The 18,481-nt window shown below is 40.4% G+C and overlaps 1 protein-coding gene across 2 annotated transcripts; it reads right to left on the bottom strand.

The window, feature by feature from the left end:
• Window positions 1–3,358: 3,358 nt before the first annotated feature.
• Window positions 3,359–17,343, bottom strand: SDHAF4 (succinate dehydrogenase complex assembly factor 4). Of its 2 annotated transcripts, none has more exons than XM_042016806.1 (3): window positions 16,305–17,343; window positions 11,613–11,765; window positions 3,359–4,088 (listed from the first exon to the last, which is right to left on the bottom strand). In XM_042016806.1, the coding sequence occupies exons 1-3, from the start codon at window positions 16,399–16,401 to the stop codon at window positions 3,928–3,930; spliced, it is 411 nt and encodes a 136-aa protein (XP_041872740.1). In that variant the 5' UTR covers window positions 16,402–17,343; the 3' UTR covers window positions 3,359–3,927. The 2 variants fall into 2 exon arrangements, with proteins under 2 accessions (XP_041872740.1, XP_041872741.1); XM_042016807.1 differs by lacking the exon at window positions 16,305–17,343 and adding an exon at window positions 14,087–14,194 and having other exon boundaries at window positions 3,359–7,139.
• Between the last annotated feature and the right edge of the window lie 1,138 nt (window positions 17,344–18,481).

The following is an 18,481-nucleotide window of genomic DNA, read 5'->3' as shown; positions in this document are numbered from 1 at the left end:
GCTTTCTGACTTCCTTTGAAGCACCACAGTAAGCTGCACAAATCCTGCACTGAGCATTCTGTTTTTTCCCCTCACACAGGGTTTGTGGAGCCCAGCAGGCCTCTGTGATACACCCAGTATTATCCACAGCTCTCTACAAACGGTTTTATAGGAAGGACCATCTGGTGGTCAGCTGCCCAAATGCGCATTTGCTGCCTCCTGCACCTGTTCAGTGTCATTCAGCCTCTCCCTGACAGGTGCTCTCCCATCAGAGGTCTTCCTGAGTGAGGGGACGAGAGGATGCAGCACATCTCCTGAAACAGTGGCAGGTATAGACACCTTTCTGGTATTTCTGTTCTTAAGAAGGAATAAATCCCAGCCTATCTTCAAAATGGAGATGACAATAGGACCAGAAGGTAACCACTTGGCTCTCTGAGCCCTTTTGCTCAAATCTCTCTGCCATTTCAGAGATGGTTTTGATACCCACAGTCATTCACAGGTGAGCCTACAGTGTACCAGATGTGTACTACTTTAGCACAGGATTTCTCTGTGCAAACTAAGATATCAAACCATAAAAGCTTGTTTTGGGACTGTCCTGACATACCAGAATGTCCTGACTGGACAGACTGGACCACAGCCATGTGCATGCTCTGAAAGAAGCTAAATAATGTAACCTAAAAGCTAAGTCACCTTTACCAAGGGGACCTTGATGTGAATTTGGATTTATGTTTAAAACTTTCAGGGAGACTGATGCTACTTCTTAGAGGCATCTCTTTCTCCCTCTTGGCATCTTTGACTTCCGACAAAAGCTAGGTTTTGACAGAATAACAAACCTAAATTTGGGAGTCAAATGTAACTGAAGAAGTTCCAGTTATCTTTCTTGACTGTCAGTAAGATCTCCACATACAAAAAATATTATCAAAATATTTCTTTCAAAGAAAGGATGCAGAGGGAGAAACACCTGCAATTTGTGATTAATTTTATGAAGTGCCCTGTTACTACTACAGAGAAACTAAGGGTAGAGCCTATCAAAAAAACCACTTCAAGGATGGCAAAAAATAAAAGTGAAATTAAATAATATGTAATTTAATAATAAAAGAGCTGCAGCTGTCATTATCACATTGAAAAAAAAACCAGGGAGAATCAAACAATATGCCTGCCAGACCAAACAGCTACTGCAGTCCTGTCTCAAGAAAATCATCTGGGAAAAAATTTGTTTAAAGATCACACATACACACTGTAGAACTTGTAAGTGAAAGCCCTGGGGTAAAATGTAAACCAAAAGCAGGATACTCCCTGAGCTAAACAACACTTGCTCCTCTGTCTTTTAAGACATGGTGAAATTTTCCCCAGCTTTCAAATGGTAACTGGAAACACTATCCTTTGTTCTTTAGCCTCTCACAAGGAAGTCACACACAGACTAAAGGTTTGCTGAGCAAATATATGATCTTTTCCTAGTCTGCCAGTTTTATTTTGCTCCCTCTCAGCAGCACATCAGATAAGACTGCTTAGTTGTTAAGTTGATGAACTTCGCCCTTATTAGAGAAAAAATCCCAACTAATTTGTAGGTTTGAGATACTTCTTGTCACCTGAGTATAAGCATATTCAGTGTTACCCTCCTGGCTGTAACACTGTAGGCATTTACTTGGGAGGTGGATAGGCAGAAGGAATTTGAAGTACTAGCTTCAGCCTTTTTCCTCTCATTTTAGGACACCTTTTACAAGGTGTCTAAGAGCTGGACATCTGCTTCCCTGCCAGCAGCGTTTGGGAAGAGCCTGGGCATCAAAAGCACTGCAGGCTCTTTTGCCTCACTGCAACCCTTCCCCTCTGAGGAACTGAGTAGCTCACACTCATGTCCATGGACACTCCTTGTCACCACCACAGCGCTGACACTGAATGCATCTCGTTTAGGACAGCTGTTTAGGCAGCCTTTAAAGTCAACGGGGAGGGTGCCCTTAAAACACCCCCACTGATCATCTGTAATGACAAACTCTCCCCATACTAAGACAAGACTACCTTTTAGAGGCATCTCCCTGCATTACAACTAGGAAGGAAGCACAGATGGCTATATAAGTCACTTAAGTTCAAAACAGTCAATTAGAAGAGTGGAAGCTACAGATCAGTATCTGGCTTCTAGGACTAACCTGACCACCACTGCGTAGCTCACCTGACTTTGTCAGAAGCTAACATTTGACCATTACAGCTGTGTTTTGATGGGCCATGTATGTCAGCTTCAATATAAATTAATGTCTTAAGTAAGGACCTTAAAGAGCTGCTTTGAACACTCTCACCCTAAAAACAGCAATCACATTAAAATATGTGATTTTTTTACAGGCATAAGGCTGTAGCTGACTGGGAGATTTAATGCCTGGAGAATGCATGTCAAAGACTTTCCTGCTGTAAGCTTTAACTGGCACTTCTGATGTTATTTAAGGGGAAAAAAAAATAGGTTCTCACAGCAAAAAATGCAGAAAGATGCTGAATATTTCTGAAGAAAATACATATGGTCAAAGTCACTCAGCAGCTTGGTTTCCAATGGATGGGAGGCCAATATCTGCGCTGCCCTCACACTTCAAAAGTCAGTAACTCCAACGTATTCTGAAAAGGTGTCAAGGAGAGACATTAAGAGAATTAAGCTCTTGAAAGCTCTGTGGAAATCAGTGGCTGGGAAAGAGGTCCAAATAATTCCTCTCAGGGGGAAAAAATGGGCAGAAAGATGCCCCAGCTCTGGCCTAGTGGAGATAATGTCAGTCAACACAGGAACACAGAGAAAGATGCTTGATCTGTAGGAGGTGTAAGACATTCATAGGAAACAGAACTTCATTAGTTCTGCCCCTTACAGCACTCATTTTAAATAGAGCTCTTTTCTCAGGATTTGCCATTTTGTAACTCAGATTCAATTTCTACTGGGACACCCTTTCTGCAACAAAAGTGTTGGGGAAGATTACAGGTGACTATCCCCAAACAAGCAGCAGTTATGGAGCTGGAAGAGGTAGCAGAGCCATACCCACATTAGAATGTAGCCTGCACATCTCAGCTGGTCTGACACGGAACACCAATCACCAGCTAAGCAAAGGTATTTTATAGTGCATTTTACAAAAGCAAGAAAGTGACCACAAATGTGCATGGTTTTCATCTCCATCAGCACACAGAGACACATTTCAAATAATTTCCTTATGCTCTGCTATGCTTGATGCTATGTTATTGACTCATGAAGAAATACGAAAACCACAGAACTACTAAATCTTCTCTTATAAATGAATGCAGTTTTCCTCCTTCTCTTGACATTTCAGAACAAGATGGTGTGGTGCTTTTTCAATAAAAATACCAAAATAAGGGTCATAAAAAGGCACATAATGCATCTGTCACTACAGACCACTGAAATTTGTCATCGTTTATTGCAGTCAACTGAAAAAGTAGTAAATATTTGTAACAACATTCTATGGTCCTTTACAAACATGCTACCATCACAGGTAATTTTACAGTGATTCTCTTAGGTATCTTGTGTTTTAACTTAATTAAAATCAACACTGAAATACACACTTTCCAAACAAGGCAATATATAGCAAGTATTTTCTTTATCTGTAAAATGAAACTTCGTGTATTTTGTAATAAAGTAATTATGGTGCAGTTCCTTCAAACAATACAGGCTTCATAATTTTAATAATGTACCAAATGTATCTATGCCGAATAGCAGAAACAAGCTTAAAAGACAAAACCTACTACAGAAACACAACATACAGATTTTTAGTAAAGAAAATGAAACAGAGCAGCAAGCATCCTGCAGTACTGCAAGAATTTGCTTACACACACAGAACAATTTTCCTTTGCCTCCCAGAAAGTTAACAGGAAATGTTAGGATACAACCCCTGCTGCTTTTCGCTGTTTATACTAACAAAAAGAGCTACAAAAAAAGATTCAATCAGTATTTATGATAAAAACATATCTTTATGATAAAAACACATCTATCGCTGATCTAACACCTAATGCCCCAAGCCATTTTCTTACCCTAATGCTAAATTCCAGTGAATTGCTAACAGTAATTATCTGGGAAGAGCAGGAAGACAGCCCTGAAAAGTGCTGAAGTGCTGCTTTCCCAACTGCAGGCACTGCAAGAAAACAAAGAGAAATGATCATTTATACCCTACAATATCATTGTATCGTTTGTTACGTTCAAACTATGATTACTTTGACAGGTACCACAAGAGATTTTGCAGTACCATAGGATTTTGTGCTTAATTATTACTGGAGCCCTGGGCTCCTCTCTTTGGCAAATGCCAGATTGCCAGATGACATACGAGGGCCCCTTGGCATCCACTCTTTGGCTCTTACATATTATTTTGCCCAAATGTTCAGTTTCCTATGTCTTGTTGACACATTCCATAAACAAGTTAAGCAAATACTTGGTGGTTACTGGCACCAGCCTTGGAAGTGGTAAAAAAGGCCTGAAGTTGCTCAAGACTGAAGTGGTATCCTCTGTTTCCATGCATCAATTCCTTTGCAGCTATTTATTACACGGGTTAACAACAACCTTTTTACTTTAGGAAAAATTTCTTCAATGAAAGGGCTGTCAAGCTTAAAACAGGCTGCCCAGGGAAGTGTTTGAGTCACCATCCCTGGAGGTATTTAAAAGATATGTAGATGTTGCACTCAGGAACATGATTTAGTGGCAGACTTGGCAGTGGTGGGTTAATGGTCAGACTTGATGATCTTAAGAGGTCTATTTCAATGTAAACTATTCTGTGACTCTGTTTTTTGATGGAAAGCAAAATCCCTGCCTTTATGAGACACTCTGTCTTATTGGTACAGATGATAGTGCTTTCAGAATTATCTCCCAAATCCAGGTACTTCATGGATACTAGCAGGGAATATCTAGGACCTGCCTGAGCTCTGACAGGAAGGACTGCCTGCCTGTGGCTCTGACAGCAGCAGTCATCACCTGCATAAAAGAAGACAAGCAGGGGCCTGGACAGCACTTGTGTCAGCCCTTAATCACAAAGCTGAAGGAGACCGAAGATAACCAACTGAAATGTAAGGAAAATGATGGAAAAGTGAGACCAGTTCCTTGTCTACTAAATCAAAACAGCATAGTCCTCCATCCAGGGAGTAATGCACCTGAAGCAGATGCTGAAGAAAGCAATTAGATTTGAAAAGCAGGAATGCCAAGAAGTGGAACTAGGTAAACATTCATGGAGTGTGTGCTGGGAAGGGTAAAACCTGGTATGTGAAGATAATGAAGTCATGCAACAATCCATGGAGAAGATTCAGAATTAAAAATTAAAATAACTGCAGTATTTTACCACCTCTTTGCAAATTAAGAAGTTAAGCCTATTAATAATGATGCAGAAAAGGCAGAAGCTTCCAGTTAAAATTTCCACTTCCTATTTGAAAAGGTGATGTATTGTGTGAGAAAGTATTTTCCAACACACCAGCAAGTGAAAAGGCAAAACATTATTAGAAATAATTAACAAACAGCATATATTAAAGATAGCTGACCCAACCTATCTTTAGGTAACTGAAAATGTCAATAGATTTTGGAAAGATCTGTCACTCTACAAAAGGGAAGCTAGAATGAATTAGATATAAATACAAACCAATTTTCCAGTATCCAAACCATGCTGCAGAATTTAAAGGTTCAAAATGTAATTACCACTAATTCACACCCTTTATGAGGAACAGGCTTTCATTAATCTCATTTTGCTTGTCAGTGAGGTTGATAAATGTTTAACTGAACAGGTTCAGTATGTTTGTAGGGAATCATCACAGTGAGACAAACATCCAAACTCACAACTAGAGCAAGACTATGTCCATGACATACACACTGGATACGCAAACTGTCAGATGTCAACAAGGAGCTCCCCCACTGGCTGCCAGTCAAGTGAGTTTTAGGGGAGGCTGCGCAGGTTTGTGACAAGACCAACACACTTTAATGCTCTAGTTAAACCATGCAAAGGCAAAGCTGGGCAAACCCCACACCCTTTCTCTGATTCTGAGACTAGAGAACACCCATTTGTTCAGGCTATCAAAAAGAACTTGCATAGAAATAGAGCACACGTTCACACATTTCAATAATGACAAGTTACTCTCATTAGTAAGTACCCACACAAGTGGTAGATTTGCCCTCTACTACTCCTCTACTACAGTACTTATGACTAGGCAAATTCTTGAATGAAGAACTGAGCTCAGTGTGACTGAAAGATACTTACTTTGATGCCAGATAACTTAGTTTTAACCCCTGCAATATTAGATCACCTAACAGAACTTGTCCCCTTTGACCACAAGGTTTCAGGCAGTAATGCTGCATTTTCCCAAGCAGCATTTAGCCCATGCGCAAAAGGGCACCTCCACTTACAAAAGAAAATGCAAGTAGCAGGAAGAAGACAGGTGATAAAGAACAGTGTCCTAGAATTGCATACAGAGCACCTCTACACTACTTGCAATCAAGAGCTGACCCTCTCCAAATTAAGTCTCCATCTCCATTGTGCTATTTACAGTCCTCAATCAGAGACAAGACTGTCCCTTCTCTACCAACAGGAAGAAACATCCAACCCACAGCAATGGGGACAGAGGGGAAGGTTCTTGAGTAAAGGGGCTTTTATCAGAGAACCACTGTGTGAAATCAGTGACCTACTGATCTCCTCAGAGCTGGTTCTACTTTTGATGAATGGTGTCCAGTTTCATAAAATGTGAAGTTCTTTCAACACTTTTACAACACCACATAAATCTTTACATTAATGAAGAAATACAAACCTTTATACATCTCAGTAAGCACCTGACTACCAATCTCACACCACTATACTTGCATTTATACTTGCACAGAGTAAATAGCATTAAAAGATCAGGCAGACACTGAGCCACTAACAGCTCCATAATCTGAGCTGCAGCATTGTGTTTAATTACATTGTGTTATTCAGAAAATTCATCACATGACAGAATGTGGTGGCACGACAGAAACAATAAGCTCAATGACAAATCCAGGTGAGATTTTTTCTGTACATTATATTTTTCAGCAACCAGAAATATTTTATTAGCAATACAGACATTTAAATATTAGAAATCTATACAACGTCCTTTTCTCTCCCAGTCTCCAAATCGTGTAGGTTCAGGGCCTCTAGGTCCACCCCTCTCTTTTGTAGTAGGATTGATTCCATCAGGGAATTCTAAAATAACAGGGAAAGTTCATTAAAATTTCTGTAATGCTGACAAATACAAAGATGTCATCATTGATGATGTTTTCCTTTTAGTTTCATTTTCAAATACAAAATCAATTATTTTTTGTTTTGAAAGGAAGCCTTGAGTTAAACATTTCCCAGAATCCTACAAAAGTAATTTCTGGTTTTTTTACTACAATCAGCAATATGTGTGATCATATTCATTTCTGAAAAAAAACTGAATGTCCAGAGGCATTAAAGCACCAGAGTTTCTCAAGTCAGAACTTGCATCATTCAGGTATGCTGTACTTATGTTCACTAAATCTAAAATCCCAGGTCACTTGCTGTTTGTTCAGGTCTCTAATTTTAAGCACTGTTTTAATTTTAGCTTGAATTTTACTCAAGATTCTATTAGTCTTATATTTAAAACATCCCAGGTTGGATGGTTAACCCATCCAGCCTAACCTTGAACACTTCCAGGAATGGGGCATCCACAGCTTCACTGGGCAGCCTGTTCTAGTGCTTCACCACCCTCACAGTAAAGAATTTCTTCCTAACATCTAATACAAACCTGCCTTCTTTCAGTTTAGAACCATTGCCCCTTATCCTGTCACTGCTTGTATGAAAACTCCCTCCCTTCATTTTACAAACCCCCTTAAGGTACTGAACCCCTTTTAGGCATCAGAAGGCCACAGTCAGATCTTCCCAAAGCCTTCTCTTCTTCAGGCTGAACAACCCCAGCTGTCTCAGCCTGTCTTGGTAGAAGAGATGCTCTACCCCTATGATGATCTTCACGTCCCTCCTCTGGACCCATTCAAACAGGTCCATGCCCTTCTTGTGCTGAGGAGCCCACAGCTGGACGCAGCACTCCAGGCAGGGTCTCATGAGGGCTGAGCAGAGGGAGAGAATCACTTCCCTTGACCTGCTGGCCATGCTGTTTTTGATGCAGTCCAGGATTTGGCCGATTTTATGGGCTGCAATCACACACTGCCAGATCATGTCTGGCTTTTCATCCAACCCCCTACCCTGCTACAAAAGAGAAGCACCCCGCCAGCTCATGCTACTTTCTTAAACAGCACAGAGCTTTCTGCACCTCAGCCAACATTCTTACACTACTTTCTGCACCTTTACTCAGGGCTTTCTCCTAAGAATAGTTAACTCAGGCCATTAAGCTATTAAGTATTTGTGGGCACAGCACCACCCTAGGCTGTCTCTCATCCTGCACTAGACTGCGGGGCTCCCAGAAAATCACAGTACCCCACATGCCCCTTGCCACACTGATTCTCCAGAGCTTCCCATATATACACCTAACTTGGGACTCCCTCATGCATATCCCTAACTCAGCCCTGGTGGGCAACACAAGTAATGAGGTGCAGGGTTGAAAATGAGAGCAGACAACAACAGAAATTCTGGACAGCAGACAAAAAGAAAAGTGATGGAGGAAACTCACGCAGCTACAGGCTATACAGGATAACATACTGGGATGCCTGTTTCGTAACTGATGCAGACCAGGAAAAGAAACGTCAGTATTTCAGCACCTCTGGCACTACAAGGAGTGCAAATGCACCTAATATTATTTTGTACATGTCATCATCCCAATATCAAAGCACTACTGATGTGCTGACAGTAGATGCAGATGCTCAAAAGATTTCTCCACGATACACACTTCTACAGAACAGTGGGAATTCCAACATCCAGCTTCAACCCTTAGTTTTTTCCTAGTAATACAACAGGCAGTTTGCAAACTATTGCTGATGTTACATGTAAAAAATACAGGTGCAACTAAAGAAACCTTGAGTCTTGCTCCAAACCTGGAATACCTAAACAAGTAATAAAAGATATTGATTATGTATGTTTTAAATGAAGCAGTGATGGCATTGACTTTCCTGGGAATAAAAAGACGAGAATTAAACAGCTGCTTACACAGTAACCCCAACTGTGAGTTAGTTCTCAAGTGAGCCACAATGTGAAATTGCGTGGAGATGATTCTATAATACAAGAATGATGATACTGTAATACAACAATATAACGACAAACTTGCTAATAAATTTGTGAAAGAAGGAGAAGCAGAAGTAGCTTTTCACCATGATGCAGCTTTCCCAATGGCTGTGGTGGCCTCAAGGTAATACACTCTGAAGTTGGAGACGTTTTCTTAGCTCTGCTGCACAAAAAGTGCCATTTTACCCTGTATGTACCACAGGGGACCTCTGTGGAAGAGTATCTGAGGATTCTGGATATGAAATTAAGGATTCTAAGGTGCAAGAACAAGATCAGTTTCTTAAATGAATGTCAGGAATGATTAGTCTTTATGCTGCTATCATTCAACTCTGGTGGCCTTATGGAAAGAAGTATATGTAAATAATAAAAAATATAAATATAAATATAAATACAAATATAAATATAAATAATATCCTCATGGACTGAACTATGCATGATGCTGGCTTGCTTGGATGTTGAATATCCAGCTTCTGACAGCTATGCTACTTTTTAGTTTTCTGGAGGTGAGTGGCAATGCTCTCATGAAACAGTGTCACATCCAGTTGTGGAAAATGACTTTATCCAAGTTTATCCAAGAAGAATACATCCCAAGAATTGACGCAATTACCAGCTCTGTTCAGAAGGGCACATTAATGTGTTTGAAGGATTTCATGAAGTACTATCTACAGATGAAGGAAATTCTGCTTCCAGTGGGTACTCTGCTGCCTTCCTTTTGGAGACTATAGATCAGTCTGGATTTCTTTTCCCCAGGATGTTAGTGCTTTCAGACCTGGCTTCCTGTTTACATGGTAAGGCAGAATATATTCTGTATATAGAAGAATAAGAAGAAAATATTTCATCAACTTGTTAATGTTTAATTCATGAACATGTTGGGCAGAAGAAATTTGTGTTTAATTTGCTGCAAATAGTTTAAAGTTATTCTTTGCATTGCCTCTTTGTAAGTTCTTGAATCAAAAATACTTTTTTTTTTAAAAAATAAAAATCCCAAAGCCCACCCAGAGTACTGTGTGCAGCTGTGGAGCCCCCAACACCAAAAGAGGTGGACCTGTTGGAACAAGTCCAGAGAAGGACATTAAGACAATCACAGGACTGGAGCACCTCTCCTATTAAGACAGACTGAGAGAAGACTGAGAGAATTGGGGTTCTTCAGCCTGGAGAAGAGAAGGCTCTGGGAAGACCTTTTAGCAGCCTTCCAGTACCTGAAGAGGGCCTTTAAACAAGCTGGAGAGGGATTTTTAACAAGAACATGTAGTGCCAGGAGAAGGGGGAATGGCTTTAAAATAAAAGACAGTAGGTTTAGATTAGCTATTAGGAAGAAATTCTTTACGGTGAGGGTGCTGAGGCACTGGAACAAGTTGTTCAGAGAGGCTGTGGATGCCCCATCCTTAGAAATGTTCAAGGCCAGGCTGGACTGGGCTTTGAGCAGCCTGGTCTAGTGGAAGGTGCCCCTGTCCATGGCAAGAGTGTTGGAACTTAATGACCTTTAAGGGCCTTTCCAATTCAAACCATTCTATGATTCTAGGATTTTTCAGTAATTTTGTCACCTGGATATTTATAGTAATCTATTTATACACTAAAAAGCTTGTCCTAGAGACCTCAAAATAGAAAAACATGGGTTATTGCTACTGATGAACTGTAGCAGAATATCATACTATGGTGAGTTATACAAAGCATGAGCACTGCTTTTAGTTAAGTGAAGATGGCTAATTAAAAAGAAGAAAGAAAGAGATTCTGTCCTTCTCCCATCTGACAAAAAAAAGTATGTTCGTATTTAGTTCAGCAGTGATATATCTGTGCCAATCTTGTCAGGTTCTCACCATGCAGTCCCAGTGAGGTCACCAGAACACAACACCAGTACCAGTTTGTTAGATCTGCCCAGGCCCCACCGAGCTGCTCAGTAAACTCAGTATCAGATGTTTCTTTACAAAAAACTACCTGCAAGATTAAGGAATCTTGGCCACGAAATGCAGCATGAGTCAGAAATATTTTGTGGACTAAGAAATAAAACAGGCCTTTTGAATAATACAAAGTAGCTGGTACCCTGGTAAGTTTACTGCCACTGTTCACAGCTGTACTATTACAGACCAATACCAGCTACATTTCTCTGAATCATGGAATGATTTGTGGTGGTGGAAGGCACCTTTGGCAAGCACTTGGCACCAGCCCTGCTCAAGGCAGGGTAGGTACTAAGTTAGGACAGCCAGGCAAATTTGCCCATCTTCAAGAGCAGAGGAATCCCCAGTCTGGGTGAATTGTTACAATGCATAACCACGGTTGTTCTGAAGACTTCTTCCCTGGTGCACCATTTGCTGCAACTTGTGCCCATTGCCCTACCTCTCTGGTTTTTTTTCAGAACCAGTAAGCTTTTAGAAAATGATTCTAAAGAGTGCTGAATGCCTGTCATCTTCTTAAACTGACATCAGCACAGCATCTCAGAGTCTTGCCTTTAAAACACACCTTCCAATTTTGTAAAACATTACTTACTTTCCAGGGGCTCCTTCTCTATACTGGACTCTTCTGTTTCATCAAACCGACCTACTGGTAACTTTGGTTTCTTAAGGGGCTGCTTAGCAGGTTCAGATCTTCCTCCTGGTTTAGAGCTGGAGCTGCTCCGCAGGTGGCAAAGAAGTGATGACTCTATCAAGCAAACAGACACGAGTAGCATAAATGTGGGAGTTTAACACTGAGTAATGCTGTGACTGTCCAGAGCACCTCTGAAAAAAACCTACTTCAGGAATGAGGGAGTGGAGGACAGGAAAACAAACTCTAAAAATTATTTAACATTCAACTCATGAACACCTAAGAAATCAGCACAGATAATTATTTCTGGCCCTAGAAACATATGTAGGCAAAACTGTGTTAGTTGTATAACTCAGTTCACATAAACAGTATATTTTAAACTGCTTGAATTTATCTTTGCCGTTACATTCTTGTATTTTAGACTCTTAAACAGTAATTATGCTAGCATAGACCAGTACATTCTGCTTTCCGGGAGAAATCCTAACCTCCCCCAAGAAACCTGCTGATTTCCAGGTCTTGGCTCATTTCCAGCAGCTTTTTAGTCAGAAAAAGCTTCTGCTTTCCTAAAGGAAAGTTTAAAAAAAATAAAACATTGTTCCCTTAGTAACAGGTTTCCCAGAATGTCGGCAGAGGATAGCTTGGCTTCCCTTAGGATGGTAAAATAATTCAGCTGGTAGTCAAAAGCAGGAAAAACTTTGAGCGTGTTTAAGTTCAATTATGTAACTGCATGCAAATGCTTTCATTAAAAGCATTAATTTTTTTCCTTTAAAGTCCTACTAACATTTCAGTTAAAAAGCCGAATGTCCACAGTAAGCATAAACTATCCACTAAAACTATTTTGGCTATGGACACGTAGCTAAAGCAGCTCTGACATTTCTTATGAAGCAAGATTCAGAAATCCTCCCTGTACCAGCTGGGTGCAAAGCACCTGAAAGAACTATTATTCTACCTTCCTGAGGAGATTGAATCAGGAAGCCTTCTCAAGCACTGTCAACTTGTTAGTTGACATATATATGTAAATATATACCAACTAACAACTCACCTGTATTCCCAGCATATTCATTCATTTTAAAATAGCACATCTTTAATATCAAACCCTACAGCCACATAAACTGTATTATGTCCGCCATCTGCTGCCAATGCCCCAAAGGAGTAATATTTTTTTTTCCTTTAAGCATGACATAACAAACTATTAACAGTAAAGGATCTAATCTGTTGCAAACATTGGGTCTTTCTATTCCTGCCAAGCTTCTTGTCATTCTTCAGTAAGCTAAAAGAAAAGCTAGCTAGAAAATTAAATTATAGCTGGTATTCTAGTCCAATTCAAATAAAAGGTACTGGTACGAAATTGATTATCTCAGTCAAGAGAGGCAAAATCAATTTTCCTTGATGGATTTACTTGATATTCTTGACCAAAATACACTCTTCTTGACAGAGAGGTGACAAAGGTTCAACACTAAACATCTCTGAAAAAGACGAGACAAACTATCAACTTCATCAGTAAACCACATTCTACAAACTGCTCTTTGATTCTCTCCTCTTTCATATGCTGTTACAAAGCCCTCCCATTTATTAATTATATAACTGAATTTGAAGTTGAAAATCCCAAGTCTCTAAAGCTGCTGGACTCCAATATCCCATCTTTTGAAGTGGCCCACAGACTGTGATTTATCATAACAAAGCTATCCATGTAGTGGGAGCTGGGCACACATTGGGATGCTCAGAGGACTAGAGCATCAGCTACATCCTTCCATGAACCTGACAGCCAAACAGAGCACAAACACCTAACAACAATTTTTTAACAGATCTTCCATTAACATACATAAGAGTATTTTATCGATAGCATCACAGAACCTCAGCTTTTGACGGAGAGAGAAGCACCCGACGAACGGCCCAAGCTGAGGCCTGTGGGACAGGCTCTGTTACCCAGTCTGCCTTACTTTAAACAAACGACCTGAATCTCCTCAGGTGAAGGGCACGGACCAGTAACTTTCAGGACCACAGCACGTCTCCTCCAGCTATTCTCCAAACGTCAAACCACTGTTTAACATTTTACTGCCGTTAAGTATGCAGCAATGACAGGGCAAGAAAACCTCCGTAACAAAAGATTTGCCCGACAGCAGTAGGTTTGCAATACAGGGGAGAATATTAATACCGGGGGAGCGGGTGGAAGGGATGGGAGGACGAACAGGGAAACCGTAATGAAGCGTGTGAGGAAAGCTGTGCAAGCCCACGGCCGCCCGGCCGCCGCGGGCGGAGGAAGCGGGGCGTGTCACGCTCCTCATCCGCCGCCATCTTGGGGGCTGTGCAGCTCCCCCAGCGCCGGCAGCCCCGGCCCCGGCCCCTCGCTCGTCACTCCCCGCGGGAGGGAGAGCAGGGGAGCCGGGGAGCCCCTCCGCGGCACAGCGCGGGCCCTCCCGCCTTCGCCCGCCTCTTACTCGCTGCCCCGGGCGCGCCGCGCAGCAGCCGCAGAGCCATGGCCAGGACGAAGGCGTGCGGGGCGGGCAGCGCCGCCGCGCAGGCGCCCAAGGCGGCGGCGGCTCCAGCCGGGGGCGGGCGGCGAACGCGGCCCCGGTCACGGTTGCCGCGGCGGCCTCGCAACTCCCACGTGCCCCCGGGCTGCTCCCCGCCTCCGGTAAACAGAGCCACGGTCCCGATAAAGGCAGCTACGGGCTCACAGAGGTGCTCGAGAAATACGCTGTAACTCTTCTCTCCGCCCGTCGCCAAACCTGGAGCAAAGACGTGTTCTTTCTTCCATGCAGTGAAGAGTCTAGTGCTGCAAGAACCCGTTTTCTCCCCGGTGTGTAGTGCAGTCCAGGGTTTTTTTTTTATTTTTTTAATAATAAAAAAATTGTACACTTTTCAAATAATACACAAAGGCTCCTTAGGACATGAAGGAATGTTGGCTAATACCACAGTGATGTACAGACAGTGCTTGTGCTTTCACACGGCATCTTTCCAGGTTCTGAGTTTAACCAGTGATGTTGCTTTTAACACTCAGTATCCTAATCCTGGGATAAGTAACACCTGCGTTCATGGAGTGGCGCTCCAGTTAATTAGCTCCAGTTAATGTTTTGAATACGGCAAGTTTTGCTTTTTGTCACTCTTCAAATTTCTCCAGCTAACCTTGTTCTTACATAAAACAGAATTTACTCTGTCCACAGATACTAAACTGCAGAAGAAACTGGGAGATCTGAATCTAAAATATCACTTTGTGTTTACATCTGAAAGGTTTAAGTAAATCTTGGTAAATTATAGAGCAGCAGCACTCCCTGGAGTTTACTGTGCTATATCTGGCAATGCCTACACACTGAAAGTGATTAAATTTAACTGACTGCCTTACAAGTGACGTTTTCTCAATCACCTTTTTTAACACGGTTAATTAGACATTAGAGACTGAAAATAATGGAAACCCTTTCCTTTATTCTAACAGCAAGATGCTGGGCCTCTAGATCAGAGTGAATAAAGATGAATGCAGAAAAAAATGTTCTGCCCAAAAGCAGCAAGAAAAAAACCTAAATGGATCTCACCAAAGTTCAAAAAGTTAGCATTTATGTGTTCAATACAATAAAAACATGAAATCCTTCCCTTAAAAAAACGGACCAAGTTGTCTGCAGACACCAAGCAATAGTAAGCTCTGCTCCTAAACCACTTCACACAATCCATGAAAAATCATACATGTATGCACACATCATACGCACATGCATACATGTCAAATTTCAAATGGTAAGAATGAAATAGCAATGAAAGATTAATGAGGTACTGTTTATCCACCTAAAAATTAACTGTCTTCAAAACATATTTCTAGTCTTTATTTATTGTACTGCTGTAAAAATGCAAAATTCACTTTTAACTTCTGAATTATTAATTTCTAGATCTTTTGGCTAAGGAGGTAATAAATCTTAACACTGGTAAAAACAAATGTAGCTAACACCACAGGAATTTTCTACTTCGTGATTGATTGTTTTCTTTTCTTGTTCTCCTTCCTCTGTTTACTGATCATTTATCTCTTGCATTGCAGCTTGCCTCCTGAGACGACACAAACAATATTGTATTTAGCTTTGCTGTTCTACAAAGTGGGGAATAAAAGACTTAAAGCTGGCACGAAGCTTGCAGCAGGTCAGTTCAGATGAGCCCAATGTATTGGTCTTGGGGGCTATCCGGAAAGCACTAGAACCAGCACTGCCCTGGGCACCAAGTGTACTGATATTGCCTAAATGCCCCCTCTGCCTCTGAGACCATATCAAGAACCTTGGTTATCTGAAGACCACACCTGGTCAGGGCTGGACAAATAAAACTGGCTTGGAAACAAGGTTGTTTCATGGTTACAGAGTAAGTTTTCCATCAATGTCAAATCTCTTGGCTCTGCTGCAAAACCTGGTGATTTCCAGTATAATGCAAGCTCTTTTTCCAAAGTAGTAGTAATTCCTAGATCTACAGGAACAGAAAGTTTAGTTTGTATTAAGGATTCAAACACAACCCAAGGAATTAATTTATATACACAACATGGAAAGAGAAGTGCAGACACTATGTCATTTTATGCAGCAATCTAATAATATCACTGAGAGCTTTTTGAAATAACACTACCAGCCTACTGCCTTCAGGGAACAAGAGACTGACAGTTCTCAAAAGGAATGTTAAGACCTCAGTTCTTACCTCTCATTCTGTTATCAGCATAATTCTCTTTCAAGCAGCTGCAGGATACCTGCATGAAGGAGAGGTCACTATTGCTAAAGGAAGATGAAGCCCTCATTCAAACAGAGGAGTGGTGAGATGGTGAGTAGCAGCACTTTATAGCTGCTACTGCATCAGATGACACTGACTTATGTGTACACAAGTCTGTATTTTAGTCTAGGAAAGAGAAGGCAGAAATCTGCAGGAGTAGGGGGAACATGCCATGCAACACATGCACAGTTGTCCAAAATATCCCAGCCTGCATGTGTTGTTCAGAGAGCAACTGCAAGTGACTATACAGTTTGCAAGTAAATATGAACTTCCTATGCTCCAAGGACGTGTTGGGGTCATCACGCCTCTCACTACTGTCAAACGGCACATTCCTTTGGGACTTTGGGGTGTCAAACAGCCCTCACAAAAGCTACAGTACTGAGAGGGCTACCAAACCACATCTGGAGTAGGCAATAACAATTAAGAAAGAATGAATTTAATATTTTCTTAATTTGCCGTGTTCCTTGATAAACTTACATGCAAATACCACATAACTTTCTGCACCATCCATTTTCCTCGAAGAACAAACCTAATTCAAGCTGCCTTAAATGGATGGGATCTACTGTTACCCCCGCAACCCAAAAAAAGGGGGAAAAAAAAGAAAAAAAAAGGAAAAGAAAAAGAAGTGGCTACTTCTGTCAGGATACTTCTGCTTTTCTGATCACAAAAGCATGCTTCACACTTTCAGATTTCCAGAGACAGAAAGCAAGACACATTTTTCAACAGTGACAGAACTATCTAAATACTTGTTTCCTAAAAACAGTTTGAAGTCTTCATTATGAATCAAGGAATATTTTGTAACTTTAGCTCCCTTAAACAGATATTCAAAGTTTAGCCAGTAGCCAAATCCAATAATTCTGTTAAATAAAAGACAATTGAGATACCAGAACATAATTTAAATATTTAGACCTTAATAGCATCATCATAATATAAAATTATGAATAAAAATCGGCATTGTTATAGTGAGAATGTATTAAAGATATCTTTGTGCCATAAGGACTTGCCTAATACAACTCTAATAAAAGTACTCTTTGCAGTGTATACATTGCTGAACTGTAGATGCTCAGATGATCATTTGAGCACCTTGTAAGTTATGGGGAACCCCTGCCCCATATGTTACAAAGACTATGATACAACATTCCATATCAAATGCAAAATCACTTCAGTATATATACTGTTATTGCTATATTAATTTCCAAAGTACAAAATTATTAATTATATATAAAAAAGCCTCCCCAGAATTTTGGTAATTAGCAGAACATCTCAGGTTTTTTAATTGCTTTCATTAGAGTAATTTGTTCATTTTATTAACACCAGATGCAATAACACAATGCTAAAAATAAACATGCATTATACAACAAATTTATATTTTTCAAAAAATTTTCATTACAATTAGTGTACAATTAGTGAATGCACATGGAACTCTTTCCCCCCACCTTTAGTGAATTATTGTTTGAAACAGAGAAAAGGGAAGGAAGGAGAAACCAAACAACGCTATTCAGCACCAGTAGAAAGTCAACAGACCTTTAACTTTCCTGTATATCAAAAACATTTTATCTGTGTCACTAAACAGGTAAAGTTTACAATATTGTCTCATTTGAAGATGTATTGATTTATATTTACAATACTTTATAGTCAATAAAACATTTTAACAATATTTAAAAATTGCTTAAGTTCATAAAAGTATTGCAGAAATTTATAACATTTACTTATTTTAAGTACATACAAGGAAGTCCATGTAAAATTGTCCATGTTCATCTGAAGAACTGACAGAGTAAGGAACCATCTTAATATAGTTCGCAAAACCCCAATTATTTGAAGGCAGCTGTCGTTGAACATTCAAAAATCCTTAGTTGCCATTTGCTTCTGAAAACAAAAGTTCCAGTAATAAAATTTGAGTATGTAAACTAAGATGTTTTTGAGATCAGTAGAAAATATATTCCCACAGGCATAACAAATTTAACAATGACAGTAATGACTTTGTACAAAACTGTTAAGCTGTAGCAGATACAGTCATTTTCAAATATCCAGTATTTTAGCAGCTCATTGTGTTTCCAGTTAAACTTCCTACAGTGCTAAAATACGACAAGTGAACACGTAAGACATTC

This window comes from Corvus kubaryi, unplaced genomic scaffold, assembly GCF_017639235.1.
Source record: "Corvus kubaryi isolate FWS band 111438036 unplaced genomic scaffold, C.kubaryi_AGA036_p1.0 split3-73, whole genome shotgun sequence".
NCBI lineage: Eukaryota > Metazoa > Chordata > Aves > Passeriformes > Corvidae > Corvus > Corvus kubaryi.
The sequence above is the reverse complement of the archived record's forward strand: the minus strand, read 5'-3'. Positions and strand labels throughout refer to the sequence as shown.